The sequence below is a fragment of the Salmo salar genome, chromosome 10 (genome assembly GCF_965601325.2).
Source record: "Salmo salar chromosome 10, fSalSal1, whole genome shotgun sequence".
NCBI classification, from domain to species: domain Eukaryota; kingdom Metazoa; phylum Chordata; class Actinopteri; order Salmoniformes; family Salmonidae; genus Salmo; species Salmo salar.
The window spans coordinates 97517718-97532292 of NC_138300.1; the positions used below are offsets into that span (position 1 = coordinate 97517718).

Sequence of the window (14575 nt, forward strand, 5' to 3'; positions counted from 1 at the left end):
TATGCTAACTTAAACATCAAACAACATGCAGACTTTCTCCATCAAGAAAACACCTGGTGCTTATGACTCCAAAAGGTCTGAAATCAATGCAATTCTCATGTCCAGGGTGAATACATTTTGATTCATGTATATAAGACATCACACAGGTGTACCAACTACAATATATATCCCAGACAAACCTGAAGAATAGGACAAATAGACAAGTGAATATAAGTCTGCTCTTGTGTCTGTAGCAATTTGTATGAATGAGTGGTAACATAAGATACATGTTGATGTGTTAAATGGCTACGAGACACTGATAAGGAGACTCTTGCTGGAGTGTCAGGTAAGGTACCACTGAAGGCCCTAGAATTCAGTCAGGCATCTGGAAGCAGATGTCACCATCCAGGCCCATGCCACAGCATGCAGAGGCCTGATTGGGAGATGACAATAAATACATTATGTACCTTTCATCACTAAAGCCGTGTTAGCATTTACTGCACATGTTGCTAAACAATCCAACCATTTTGTTATTGATATAAATGGGCAATTCACATACAATAAAGTTCATGAGCATTGACTGTAATACCTCTAGGCCCCTGTGGTTGTCTGGCAGCATTTCTGCTTTCTAGTAATCTTACTCCCTCTCCACCTGAAATGCAATAACCACAAAAATATGAATAACAATAAACCTAGTCAGTCAGTAATTTGTTTAACTTGGCTAAATTAAAAGCACTAATGTAAATGTGCACAAGTCTACTCAGCCAAATTATACCAAAACAATACAGCCTATTTGCAGGAGGGGCATATTCCAGTCACCAATTAATCAATAAACAGGCAGTGCAATTAAGTTTTCAAAAGTCAATAACAAGTCTTTAAAATATAGCTAGCAAATATATATATATATATATATATATATATATATATATATATATATATATATATATATATATATATATATTTGCTATATATATATATATATATATATATATATATTATTTTTTTCTAGAAACCTAACATTATTAGCTACATTGATGATGTTGAGAATTTTTCCCATAGCAGTTTCATTTAACTTAGCTAACGTTAGCTAGCTACATGTTGACAGCTATATAATTAAGCAATAAGGCCAGAGGGGGTGTGGTATATGGACAATATACCACGGCTAAGGGATGTTCTTAGGCATGACACAAGGCAGAGTGCTAGGACACAGCCCTTAGCTGTGGTATATTGGCCATATATTACAAACCCCTGAGGTGCCTTATTGCTATTATAAACTGGTTACCAATGTAATTATAACAGTAAAAATAAATGTTTTGTCATACCCATGGTATACCATGGCTTTCAGCCAATCAGCATTCAGGGCTCGAACCACCCAGTTTATAATCTCAGTGCAAGAGGCGTCACTGGTTCGATTCCAGGCTGTATCACATCCGGCCTTGATTGGGAGTCCCATAGGGCGGTGCACAATTGGCCCAGCGTCGTCCGGGTTTGGCCGGGGTAGGCCATCATTGTAAATAACTGGCTTGCCTAGTTAAATAAAGGTTAAAATAAAACATTAAAATATATAATGGTATTCAAATCAACTTTATCAATCAGATAGTTAACTAGCAAATATATTTGTTTTCCCCTAGCATCTAAAGCTGCCTGATAAATCTAACGTTAGCCAGTTGATAGTAAAGCTAGGATGAATTTCAGAAGCTAGCTAGCTAAAGTTAACTTAGCTGCAGTCAATAGATTTTCTCTGAAATGTACCACTTATATTTCACATGATAAACAAATTACTGTCATGCCTTTTCACAAAACATGTATGTGCACATATGAAAGAGATGATTACCTTCAAGTAGACTGTTTTATTCTAGTACTTTAGGCCGAGTAACGTTAATAATGTTACTTTGTAAAAAATGACTTCTCCTCTTCAAGCTATTTTCTGAGATTTGATTGATGGAACAATCCAGCCAATGGTTGCAGCAATTAGGCGGCTGTGGTTTTGGCTGATTGGTCAGGAGTAAAAAAGGTCCTGCCCCTATTGCTGCTCAAACCAGTATTCATTACTCGCGAATCTCTTTCTACAAATGTACAAAACTTTCTACAATCTTATGACTCTCTTGGTAGTGTGACAAAAGTGACAGAACCCGAGCGTGGACTTATAAAATAAATTATGCTTGCAAATCTTATTGAATGTATTAAAATGTGAAGTTACAAGTTTGCGACCGTTGTTAACTTTTTCACACATCATGATACAAGCTTGCGAAATTAAACACGTTTGCAAATCTTACTTCCAACCACGAATCTCAATGTGAGACAACGAAATTCAAAATACAAACTGGTTCTGTCATCATTATTATCCAGGAGCCCAGGTGGAATCAGGCACCTGTCAGACAAGACATGGAGAGGGAACAGATTGGAAATGTGATTGTATCTTACATTCTTTTGATAATGGAACCCTCTATAAAGCTGTTGAATTCTGTATTTAAAACTCAGTCTCCTGAATGATTCATCCATCTAGTAAAATGCAGAGCTTTTAGATTGCTTTTAGCGACGGTACTTTTGGGGAACTCTACTCCCCTGGAGTTGACCTGCTGATGTTCAGTGTATATCATGGTAAAGAAACGTGGAGAGGAAGTCTGCTCGATTCTTAATGGTTTCCTGTAATATCACTATGGCTGCAAGCAGGGAGACAGATGTCCCTCTCTATAATTGGTCTCCTGGAGCGTTTGTGCATTTGTGTGTGTGTGTGTGTGTGTGTGTGTGTGTGTGTGTGTGTGTGTGTGTGTGTGTGTGTGTGTGTGTGTGTGTGTGTGTGTGTGTGTGTGTGTGTGTGTGTGTGTGAGTGAGTGTATATGTGTGTATACTGTATGTGTGTGTTGTTGTAAGTTGAGAGGCAGCAGTTGATGCATGGGTTTTCTACTGCCATTCATCTCCCCATTCCAAATAAAAAGAGCATGCACACACACATACACAGACTGAACAACCACTGCCTCTCTTTCTCTCCATCCCATAATTCCCTTCTCTCTGTTTTTCCACTCATCTCTCTCTCCCTGTTCCTGCTTTATCACCCCCTGTCTCTCATGTCTCACCCCTGTCAGCCTCCCTCTCTTTAATGGATACTTTCTCATTCCCAGTAGATTATCCTCCTACTGCTAGGGACTCCTGCCTTAGGGAGAACAAAACACAAACACACACACACACACACACACACACACACACACACACACACACACACACACACACACACACACACACACACACACACACACACACACACACACACACACACACACACACACACACACAGCCCACCTCTATGTGCATTAACCGCCCTAGCTAATTCACTGTCAGAGACTTAATGGGGTCATTAGCTACAGTTTGCTCCTCACCTTTAAGTGTAAAGTAAAAATAAAGACATTTAAATGCCTTTAAAAGAGGCCACCCCCATGCTACGCTATACAGCAGCTTTACAACATGAGAGAGAGAGTACTGTAGACTACTTTATGTCCGAACTCAACCCAGAGTCTCTCAGAGCGTTCAATCAGCCCACTGACACCCCTATCGGATCACAGCAAAATCACAGTGTACTTGAACAGAGAAGAAAAAAAGCAGGATAAACTGCTTACTATTAAGAAATGCTATAGGTGGAAGGAGTGTTGTGTACAAACATACCAAAAACTATTGGCAAACACCAAATTCAATCCTTTTTAGAGAACGTCCTGGACAAAATGTTTCACTGCAATAGTGAAGGTGTAAATCTGGCAGTAGAAAGCCTAAAGTATATTTGATCTTTCAGCTTCCCTATCAAATCTAAAAATGTCAAGCAGACAACCAAAATAAAATGAACAATGATGACAAATGGTCAAACAGGACAGAAATACACTAAGGAAAAAGAAGGAACAGCATGTCAGAAATCAGCTGAATGTAATGGAAGAATCCATAGAATCAAACCCCTTCTGGGAAAATTAGAACACACTAAACAAAACAACAACACGAAGAGTTATCTATCTCCAATCTTTTTGGCCATTTAACAACAAGCAAACAGCAAACACATATACACAATCAATTACAAATCTTAGAATCAACTATTATTAGACTACCAGAACCCACTGGAGTCTCCAATTACATTTAATGAACTACAGGACAAAATGCAAACTCTCCAACCAAACACCCTGGGATGTTGATTATTTCCTAAACTAAATGATAAAATATATGGACAATTTAAAATTGGCTATACTTAAACTCTTTAACATTATCCTCAGATGTGGCATCTTCCCCAATATTTGTAACCAAGGCCTGATCATCCCAATCCACAAAAGTAGAGACAAATTCGACCCCAATAACTACAGTGGAATATGCGTCAACAGCAACCTCTGTAAAATCCTCTGCATTATCATTAACGGCAGACTCCTACATTTCCTCAGTGAAAAATATGGCTTATGCAAATGTGAAATTGTGTTTTTACCAAATTACCATACAACAGACCACGTGTACACCATGCACAACCTAAATGGCAAACAAAACAAAACAAAAACAAAGTCTTCTCATGATTTAGTGATCTCAAAAAATGCTTTTGACTCAATTTGGCATGAGGGCCTGCTATATAAATGGATGGAAAGCGGTGTTAGGGTAAAAACATATGTCATCATAAAACCAATGTACACAAACAAAAACAAGTGTTTGGTTAATAGAATTGGTCGGGACGACGTCCTTGATGCACTTATTGATATAACCAGTGACTGTTGTGGTGTACTCCTCAATGCCATCGGAAGAATCCCGGAACATATTCCAGTCTGTGCTAGCAAAACAGTCCTGTAGTTTAGCATCTGCTTCATCTGACCACTTTTTTATAGACCGAGTCACTGGTGCTTCCTGCTTTAATTTTATCTTGTAAGCAGGAATCAAAAGGATAGAGTTATGGTCAGATTTGCCAAATGGAGGGCGAGGGAGAGCTTTGTACACCTGTCTGTGTGTGGAGTAAAAGTGGTCTAGAATTTTTTTTCCCTCTGGTTGCACATTTAACATGCTGTTAGAAATTTTATAAAACTGAATTAAGATTCCCTGCATTAAAGTCCCCGGCCACTAGGAGCGCCGCCTCTGGTTGAGTGTTTGCTTATGGTGGACTACAACTCATTGAGTGTGGTTTTAGTGCCAGCCTCAGTCTGTAATGGTATGTAGACAGCTACAAAAAATACAGATGAAAACTCTATAGATAGATATTGTGGTCTACAGCTTATCATGAGACGCTCTACCTCAGGCGAGCAAAACCTTGAGAGTTCCTTAGATATCGTGCACCAGCTGTTGTTTACATAAGTTCATAGGCCCCTGCCCGTGTCTTACCAGAGGCTGCTGTTCTGTTGATAGAGTGTATAGCTGTATGTTCTTAATGTCGTCGTTCAGTCACGTAAGATATTACAGTTTTTAATGTCCCGTTCGTAGGATATACGTGCTTTCAGTTCGTCCCATTTATTTTCCAGCGATTGAACGTTAACTAGCAGACTGGAAGGCAAGGGCAGATTAGCCACTCGTTGCCTGATCCTCACAAGGCATCCCGATCTCTTTCCGTGAAACCTACCTTTCCTTTTCCAGCAAATCAAGGGGATCTGGGCCTGGTCGGGCATCTGTAGTATATCGCTCGCATCCGACTCATTGAAGAAGAACTCCTCGTCCAACTTGAGGGGAATAATACCAGTTCTGATGTCCATAAGCTCTTTTCAGTCATAAGAGACGGTAGCAGCAACATTATGTTCAAAACAAGTTACGAACAATGCGAATAGACAAACAAAATAGCATGGTTGGTTAAGAGCCAATAAGACGGCAGCCCTACCCTCCGGCGCCATCTTTTCCATAATCTGTTGCTCCTGTCCCCAACCAAGGACGGCCTACAGCAGCACCTAGATCTTCTGCACAGATTCTGTCACACCTGGGTCTTGACAGAGAATCTTAGTAAAACAAAAATAATGGTGTTCCAAAAAAGGTCCAGTTGCCAGGACCACGAATACAAATTCAATCTAGACACTGTTGCCCTGTAGCACACAAAAAACGATACCTACCCCGGCTTAACATCAAACCCACAGGTAACTTCCACAAAGCTGTGAACGATCTGAGAGTTAAGGCAAGAAGGGCCTTCTACGCCATCAAAATGAACATAACATTTGACAGTTAGAATCTGGTAAAAAATATTTCAATCAGTTATAGAACCCATTACCCTCTGTAGTTGTGAAGTTAGGGGTCCACTCACCAACCAATAATTCACAAAATGGGACAAACACCCAATTGAGACTCTGCATGCAGAATTCTGAAAAAATATCCTCTGTGTACAACATAAAACCCCAAATAATGCATACAGAGCAGCGTTTGGCCGATACCCGCTAATTTGCCAGCTGGTTTTGGGGCTCAGTTCACAAACACAAACAGACCCCACAGAGCCCCAGGACAGCAACACAATTGGACCCAACCAAATCGTGAGAAAACAACAAGATAATTATTTGACACATTAGAAAGATTCAACCAAAAAACAGAGTAAACTGGAATCTGGCCCTAAACAGAAAGTATGCAGTGGCAAAATACCTGACCACTGTGACTGACACAAAATGAAGGAAATTCTTGACTATGTACAGAGTAAGCATAGCCTTGCTATCGATAGAGGCCGCCATAGGCAGACCTGGGTCTCGAGAGAAGACAGGCTATGTACCCAGTGCCCACAAAACGAGGTGGAAACTGAGCTGCACTTCCTATCCTCCTGCTAATTGTATGACCATATAAGCGACACATATTTCACACAGACCCACAAAGAATTTAGAAACATGCCAAATATTGACAAACTCCCATATCTGTTAGGCGAAGTGTGGCAGTGTGCAGTCACAGCAACAAGATGTGTGGCCTGTTGTCACAAGAAAAGGACAACCAGTGGAGCACAAACACCATTGTAAATACAACCTATATTTATCTGTTTATTTATTTATTTTCTCTTGCCATTCATACTTCAGCTATTTGCACATTGTTAAAACACTGTACATAGCCAATAACATGACATTTAAAATGCCTTTATTCCCTTGAACATTTTGTGAGTGTAATGTTTACTGTTCATTTCTGATAGTTTTTTTACAGTTTGTTGTTTTTCATTTGCTTTGGAAATGTAAACATAGAGTATGTTTCCAATGCCAATAAAGCACATTTGAATTGAATTGAAAATTGAGAGAGAGAGAGAGAGAGAGAGATTACTGTACAAGCGTCTAGTGATTAGCTAAGCTAACAGCCGGAAGGGTTGCTAGCATTAGCATGAAGTGATTATAGAGCTATTATAGGAAAGGCACTGCATTATTGAACTGCCTGGTTAGTTAAACAAAGATGTGTGGATTCCTCATGTCTCTCTGCTTACCTTAAAAAAACACCCAATAAACTCAAAAGGTTCCTATGAGATCAGTGTAATATGAACAGAAATGTGCGTTCCTGTGAGTGTATATACAGTATGACTCAAAAGGCTCCAGGAAGAGAGCAGCCACAAGTTTGGTTAAGGTCAATCATAGCGCTGTTAATTCTATTCATACCCTGCAAACACATCGCCCTTCCCCTTAACCCACAGACCACTCCTGAGAGAGGGAGAGGACTATACATGTACACACAGCCCCAATGATATAGCCTAATTACACACACATTCACCCAGCAACATACATGTTATGTAGGCTATGAATGGAGGGAGAGAGGAGGGAAGAGGAGGGTAATGGAAAGACATTTCTGAGAGGGAGAGAAGGGACGAGGAAGGCTCTAGCATTAAAGGATGAATGGAGAGAGGAAGTGAGCCTCTCTTTCTCTCTCTCTCTGGTCAGTGTAATTATCAGACAGCTCTGTTGGGACCAATTTAGAGAACAGAGCTGGCACTCACTGGAGCCTCATATATATTCGGTGTGTGTGTGTGTGTGTTTCTGTGTGTGTGTGCACGTGCACGGTTGTGCATGTGTGCTTGTTCGTGTGTGTTCTGATGAATTTAACATCCATATGCAACCAAAATACCAAAATTTCACAACTGATCTAACTTGTCTAACAAAAGTATCCAATTCTCTCTCTTTCTCTTTCAGGATAGCTGTACCAGAGTTTTACTGTTTCGGGGAGCGAATAAAGAGATCAAGAACTACAACAGCCAGACAGCCTTTCAGGTGAGACTCACCATCCTTCAGCTGGCCTCTATCAGACATTACATTCTAGTTATACCGTAACCATATGCCATGAGGACAACTTTATGTGACTTAATATGGAAAAAGTTTTTGCAACTCTTGGAGGTCAAGGAAGCCCAACAATATATTTATATTTGTTCTGTGATAACTACATGACATAAAGGCAACTCCACTTGAGCACTGTTTCTGTACTCTGGCCTGCCTCTGTGGCAAGCTGTGTGATTAAGCTTGTGACAAATTGACATTAACACAGATTTCCTCAATACATCAATGTTCATTTGTTTGTACACAGGGCTATCTGGCGCCACACACCGCCAGCACATTCACATGTACACGTGCACGCATTCACATGCACACACTCACACAGTGCCAGAAATCAGAAACACACACTGCTGTCAGACATCTGTTAAAATCAGCCTTTTAATGAAGGGATACCGATGTGTGAAATATTAATCAGAGAGAGAGAGAGAGAGAGAGAAAGAGAGAGAAAGAGAGAGAGATGGAACCATAGAGTAATGCAAATTAAGAGGGGTGAGATAGAAGTTGTGATGGAAATGTAGTCTGAAAAGGATGATATTGAAGGATGGAGGGAAGGTGGGAGAGAGAATGTGGTTTGAATGGAATGTGTTCCCCTGTTAGCTGTAGTTTAGAGTCGATGTAGTATATGTCTGATAATTGGTTCCCAAAAGTTTTCTTGAAACAACAGAGGCTAATGTTTATTCCAGACAGAATCTGAGACAGCAGCTTTCAGCGGGGTTCTGTTCTCTCCCCATGAGAAGGACAGTTGACTTGTGCTTCTCCTCCCCTTCCATCCCCTCTTCTCTCCTCCCTCTCTCCTCCTCCAGGTGGCCATTATAGCAGGAAACTTTGATCTGGCTGAAATCATCAAGATCCACAAAGTGTCAGACGTTGGTGAGTAGACTACAGTACATGCCATGGGTATGTGGCTAACAGTAGGTGGTCACTGGACTCTAATGAATGAATCTAGACTGAATTACCCTGACTGATCTCCCATAGTGGTGTCAGAGGGTTAGAGAGCCCTCAGCAAAGTGACTGAAGCACTCGGACTGTAGCCACTGTAATCACCCAGTCAGTAATGATTCCTGATCATGTGCACTTGCTCTGTGTAATTCAGTGTACTGGGTGTCAATCTGCTATGTGTGAATAGTCTGCCATCTAGTGTTTAAAGGAAAGAATATACCAGATTCCTAATTTAATGCAGTGAGATGTTTTCCTAACTCAATAGCCTCGGCAGTGCCTTAGGCATAAAGGCATACATTGTCATGTTGATTAGGCCAGAAACATGTTGTGTGTTCCTCTCCCAGTGCCTTTCAGGGAGACCCCCTCCTACACCAACCGTAGACGTGTGTTGGTGGGAGGACTGCCCTCGCCCCGCTCCCTGCTGCGCTCGGCTAGCGACAACAACCTCAATGGGGACAGCAGTCAAGGTCTGGGTCAAGGTCTGGGGCAGGGTCACGGTCGACAGGGTCAGTCTCCTGTCCCCTCTCTGAGAAGCCTCCCTGCACTGGGACAACACCAACAACATGCCAGCCTGGGGGAGGTGAGAGACACAGAGAGAGACAGAGAGAGAGAGACAGAGAGAGAGAGAGACAGAGACAGAGTGTGTGTGTGTTTGCATGGGAGTGCGTGCCTGCCTGCGTATGTGTGACAGAGATTTATGGGATGTGTGTGTAACAGACTGTGTGTGACTGTGTGTGTGTGTTATATTCCAGACTCGTCATGGAGAGATGCCAGACAGCAGTCTCCAGAGCACAGGCAGCTCTCGCTCCTCCCACTCCCGCTCTCCCTCACTACACAGTCATCTGCATGAGGGCGATCAGGGCATCAGGAAGACACACGGACACCCTCTAGGACACGTCCCTCGAGGACGGCTCAGGTGAGACAGACAATCAATCATATATTTAATATACTGCTCCCTTGGGGGACAATGAACTGTTCTGGGTTTGATCTGAAAGGAAAGCTCCTCCTCTCTTCTCCTTGTCATTGTCTCTCCAGTGTGGGATAAATTGAGCAGATTACTAATGCTGAGGTTCCTAACCATTTTATTGTGATCATGTGTCAGTCGTACTGACTCAGTACATGATTAACACATATAGAACACTGCATGTGTGTATGCGTTTCTGCAAGTGTGTGTGTGTGTGTGTGTGTGTGTGTGTGTGCTTATTCTCCAGAAGCGGCAGCAGTTTGATGTCTGACATGGGAATTACAGACACGACCATAGCCCCTTTGTAATACCCTACTGTCACTTCACTCCATCCGTCACACATGCTGCTACTCAGACCTCTCTCTCTCTCTCTTCGTCCCACCCTTCCCTTTGTTTCAAGAAGGCCACAGTAGTAAAGCAGAATCAGTGTGTTGAACATGACACCCTGTTGGTAGAGGTAGTGTAGCTTGCCTGTGTTTGAATGTACTACGGTCTCCACAAAGAGGTATAGTTACCTTAATTTTCAGTACATATGAGATGCTTACTGAGACTCCCGTGTCAGTAGTAGTTAGACTGAGGGAGGTACAGAAGGAGGGATAAAGAAAGGCACAGATAGAGGGAGGTAGAGGTCATTTCCCTGATGTGTCCTGTCCTAGATGCCTGTCTGTTCTTTTCTTTGATTTTTTTGCTGGATTTAGTCATGTTTATCTGTGTAAGAAGTGACAGGTCTGGAAATTACTGATGTTATTGACACAACAGTAAAGGCCTGAGGACATCTGAGAGAGAGAGAGATGGTCCTCAAATGACATGGTGCAGGGAAAACATTAGCGATACGTTTATACCTAATCTTCACCCCTCCTTCCTTGTTTCCCTCCCTTCTTCTTTCCTTCCTTCACTACTCCTTTCCCTCCCTCTTGTTGGCTACTACTGGTCTCTCTCTCTCTCTCAGTCCCCCTCCCTGCGCCATCTTTCCATCTCTCTCTCTCCATCTCTCGCTCTGTGACCGTCTGTCCACCCGGTGGTAGCTCCAGGGGCATTCTGGGTACCAGGGAAGTGGGAAATTAGTTTGGCCGGGCAGTGGCCCGCCCCTACGGCCAACACAACGACTTCCTGTGGAACATGCCATCACTTCCTCTCACACCAGAGTGGGCGGTGCTGTAAGGAGGCCAACACTTTTGCCAGGGGGCATCTGGGAATGGTGGAATGGTTGGGAAAAGGTTGGAATTTAGATGCATGAAACGGTTGTATGTCACAATGTGAGTGAGTTATCTATACCATTGAAAACCAAGATGACACCAATGATTTCCTTGGAGGTTGGTAAGGTAATAGGCCCCTTTCCTGTTTCCCTCTGCTTTCTCCATCTGTCCCCTATTCATTTTCTTTCGTTCTCTTTCTCACCTTTCTTTTTACCTTTCCCTCTCTTTCTCACATCCTCTCTTTCATCCCTTATCCACTGTCACTTCCTGTCCTCCCTCTTTCTCCTCCCCCTCCTCTGTCTCTATCTATCTCCCTCTCTCTCTCATCCCTCGTTCTCCCTGTATTAGTCACACTAGGGGCTGTTGGAGTGAAATTATCCATGGTTTCTTACTGCTGCCAAAAGGCTGAGAGAAAGAAATAAAGAGCGAAAGCGGGATAGAGAGAAAGTGTGTGAGAGAGAAAGGGAAAGAGAGAGAGAGAGAGGGGAAGAAAGAGAGAGAATCTCTTGAGTCCAGCTTAGAGAATCCACATTAAAGGAGGACATGGCGGAATCGATCCGAACGCATCATAGTCTGCATCATCAAAAGGCGACACAGTTCAGACAGCATTGAGCTGTTTGGCTGCTAATCCCCCCGCTTTGGGACACAGTTTGGATGCACGCACGCACGCACGTGCGCACACACACACACACACACACACACACACACACACACACACACATTAGTGAGATAAGATGTACTCTCCCCAGGAGGACATTTAGTCCTGTATAATCAATGGCTGCTGTATTTCAGTGGTTAAGATAAATCAGCAATGATACAAATCTATGTTGTACATACATTAAAACACAAACAACTTTATCTTCATTTGATGACCGTGACACTGTATCATTTAACACTACTGTCAGTCATCCTAAGATGTTGTCACTGTTTATAACATCTGTAATGTCAACCTTATTATAAAAGAGGGTTCAAAAAAGTTAGCGAAATATTTTGTACATACGGTTAATTGTACAGCCAGGTCACCCGTGACACAAGTCAGTACTCGATGTCCATTCATGTCTGAGAATGTCGGGAGATGACATGGAAACCGGCCACTAGGGGCAACACTGAGTGGTGTTACCTTCAAGTAAGTGGGGCATTGTGGACAGGGATGGCGGAGGGGTGTAGGCATCTGCCTCTGGTGACAAAGGTTGCATGTTAGAATCCAGGATATAAAGTTGTTTTTGAGGTTTTAGTTTTCAGCCTATCCCAAACCTTAACCCTTACCTTACCATTCTGAGTTAATGCCTAAACTTAACCTTAAACACTTCAAAACGTAACATTTGCAGCAACTTCTGCATTTAATATTTGAGAAACATGCATGAACGTCTAATTCTGATGTGAGACTGTTAGAGCTAGTTGGTTTGTATCAATAACATAGTCAATGTGGATACCTGATATGATGTAATAGTTTGTTTTTTATTTCTCCATTTTAATCTGAGGTAGATGTTTGCATGAGGTATTGATCCATCTGTTTGGGGTTTAGTCAGTGTCAATGTGCTTTAGAGTTGTTGTGTCTGCTTAGCATCTGCAGCTAGCTGCTTTCACAGACACAATGATCTCCTGAACACAACTCTAATGTTCTCTTTTACCAATAGATTACCACACAATGTCATAACCATGGCTATTCACATGCATGCAGTGATGAGGAAGAGAGAGGTGCTGAGATAGAGAGAAAACAATGGTATAATATCTTTGTTCAGGTGCAGCTATGCAGAGAGAAAGATGGAGAGAAAGAGCTGGTCATTAGGATGCAGAGTATGATGATACTTATGATTGTATTTTATAATGGGATGAACCAACCTTATGGAGGGAAACCTATTTGTGTGAGTGCCATTTGCACGAGAAGGGTGATTGTGCGCACATGCCTGTGTGTGTGTGTGCGTGCGTGTGTGTGCATGTGTGTGTGTAGAACAAACTTCAGCTGTACTGTTGACTAGTCATCAAGTTCACCAGATGTATTATCTTCTCCTGTGTCGACAGTTACCACAGTTACAGAAGCAATGTCCTAAGATAAAGGGGAATGTTGTCATGCACAATAAGGAACATGTTATATAGGAAGAGATGGAAGGAAAGAGAGATGGAACAAAGTCGAGAGTGAGGGAGGGACAGAGAAAAGGCTGAGAGCCTTGTAGTTGTTCATTTTATTTATTTAAACGGTGTGTCTGAAGGTGTGTTTTACAGTAATGTATTTATAAATGTGTCTAAAAGGTGGTTAAAGCGCCAGTCATTCATCCTGCAGTTAATTTAGATCAATAGTGTTGTTCCTGCATGTCCCTCACCCCCTCTTACACACACACACACACACACACACACACACACACACACACACACACACACACACACACACACACACACACACACACACACACACACACACACACACACACACACACACACACACACACACACACACACACACACACACACACACAGAGATAGGTGGGCCGTTGTGGCAGTGTAAACACAGGCCATTAAAGGGGAGGACAGTTGGAGATCAATCTAGAGTCTACAGGGACCAACACACACACACACAAACACCACCAGCACCAACCCCCACATACTCCAGCCCAGCTGCAAGGAACAATCAGAGGATCTGCCACCACAGAGGTCAGACCATCTACGTACCTTTACAGCACTGTGTGTATGTGTGAGTTTCTCTGTGTGTATGTGTGTGTTTCTCTGTGTGTATGTGTGAGTTTCTCTATGTGTATGTGTGTGTTTCTCTGTGTGTATGTGTGTGTTTCTCTGTGTGTATGTGTGAGTTTCTCTGTGTGTATGTGTGTGTTTCTCTGTGTGTATGTGTGAGTTTCTCTGTGTGTATGTGTGTGTTTCTCTGTGTGTATGTGTGTGTTTCTCTGTGTGTATGTGTGTGTTTCTCTGTGTGTATGTGTGTGTTTCTCTGTGTGTATGTGTGTGTTTCTCTGTGTGTATGTGTGTGTTTCTCTGTGTGTATGTGTGAGTTTCTCTGTGTGTATGTGTGAGTTTCTCTGTGTGTATGTGTGTGTTTCTCTGTGTGTATGTGTGTGTTTCTCTGTGTGTATGTGTGAGTTTCTCTGTGTGTATGTGTGTGTTTCTCTGTGTGTATGTGTGTGTTTCTCTGTGTGTATGTGTGAGTTTCTCTGTGTGTATGTGTGTGTTTCTCTGTGTGTATGTGTGAGTTTCTCTGTGTGTATGTGTGTGTTTCTCTTTGTGTATGTGTGTGTTTCTCTGTGTGTATGTGTGTGTTTCTCTGTGTGTATGTGTGAGTTTCT

The 14575-nt window shown here is 42.2% G+C and overlaps 1 protein-coding gene and 1 long non-coding RNA gene across 4 annotated transcripts in view; one reads left to right on the forward strand and one right to left on the reverse strand.

Moving 5' to 3' along the window:
- LOC106561231 (SH3 and multiple ankyrin repeat domains protein 3) overlaps nucleotides 1–14575 on the forward strand; it is a 308236-nt gene that overhangs the window by 189861 nt on the left and 103800 nt on the right. For all 3 annotated transcript variants that reach the window (XR_014379094.1, XM_082957270.1, XM_082957271.1), the window contains exons 8-11: nucleotides 8046–8123; nucleotides 8987–9053; nucleotides 9467–9702; nucleotides 9875–10038. Coding sequence is in view for 2 of the 3 variants with exons in the window: in XM_082957270.1 (XP_082813396.1) it covers nucleotides 8046–8123; nucleotides 8987–9053; nucleotides 9467–9702; nucleotides 9875–10038 (545 nt within the window). In the remaining variant the exon portion in view is untranslated. The remainder of the gene's footprint in view (nucleotides 1–8045; nucleotides 8124–8986; nucleotides 9054–9466; nucleotides 9703–9874; nucleotides 10039–14575) is intronic.
- Nucleotides 335–2110, reverse strand: LOC145858632 (uncharacterized). The gene is made up of 3 exons (XR_014379093.1): nucleotides 1814–2110; nucleotides 1302–1506; nucleotides 335–631 (listed from the first exon to the last, which is right to left on the reverse strand). It is a non-coding gene; the product is annotated as an uncharacterized LOC145858632 (long non-coding RNA).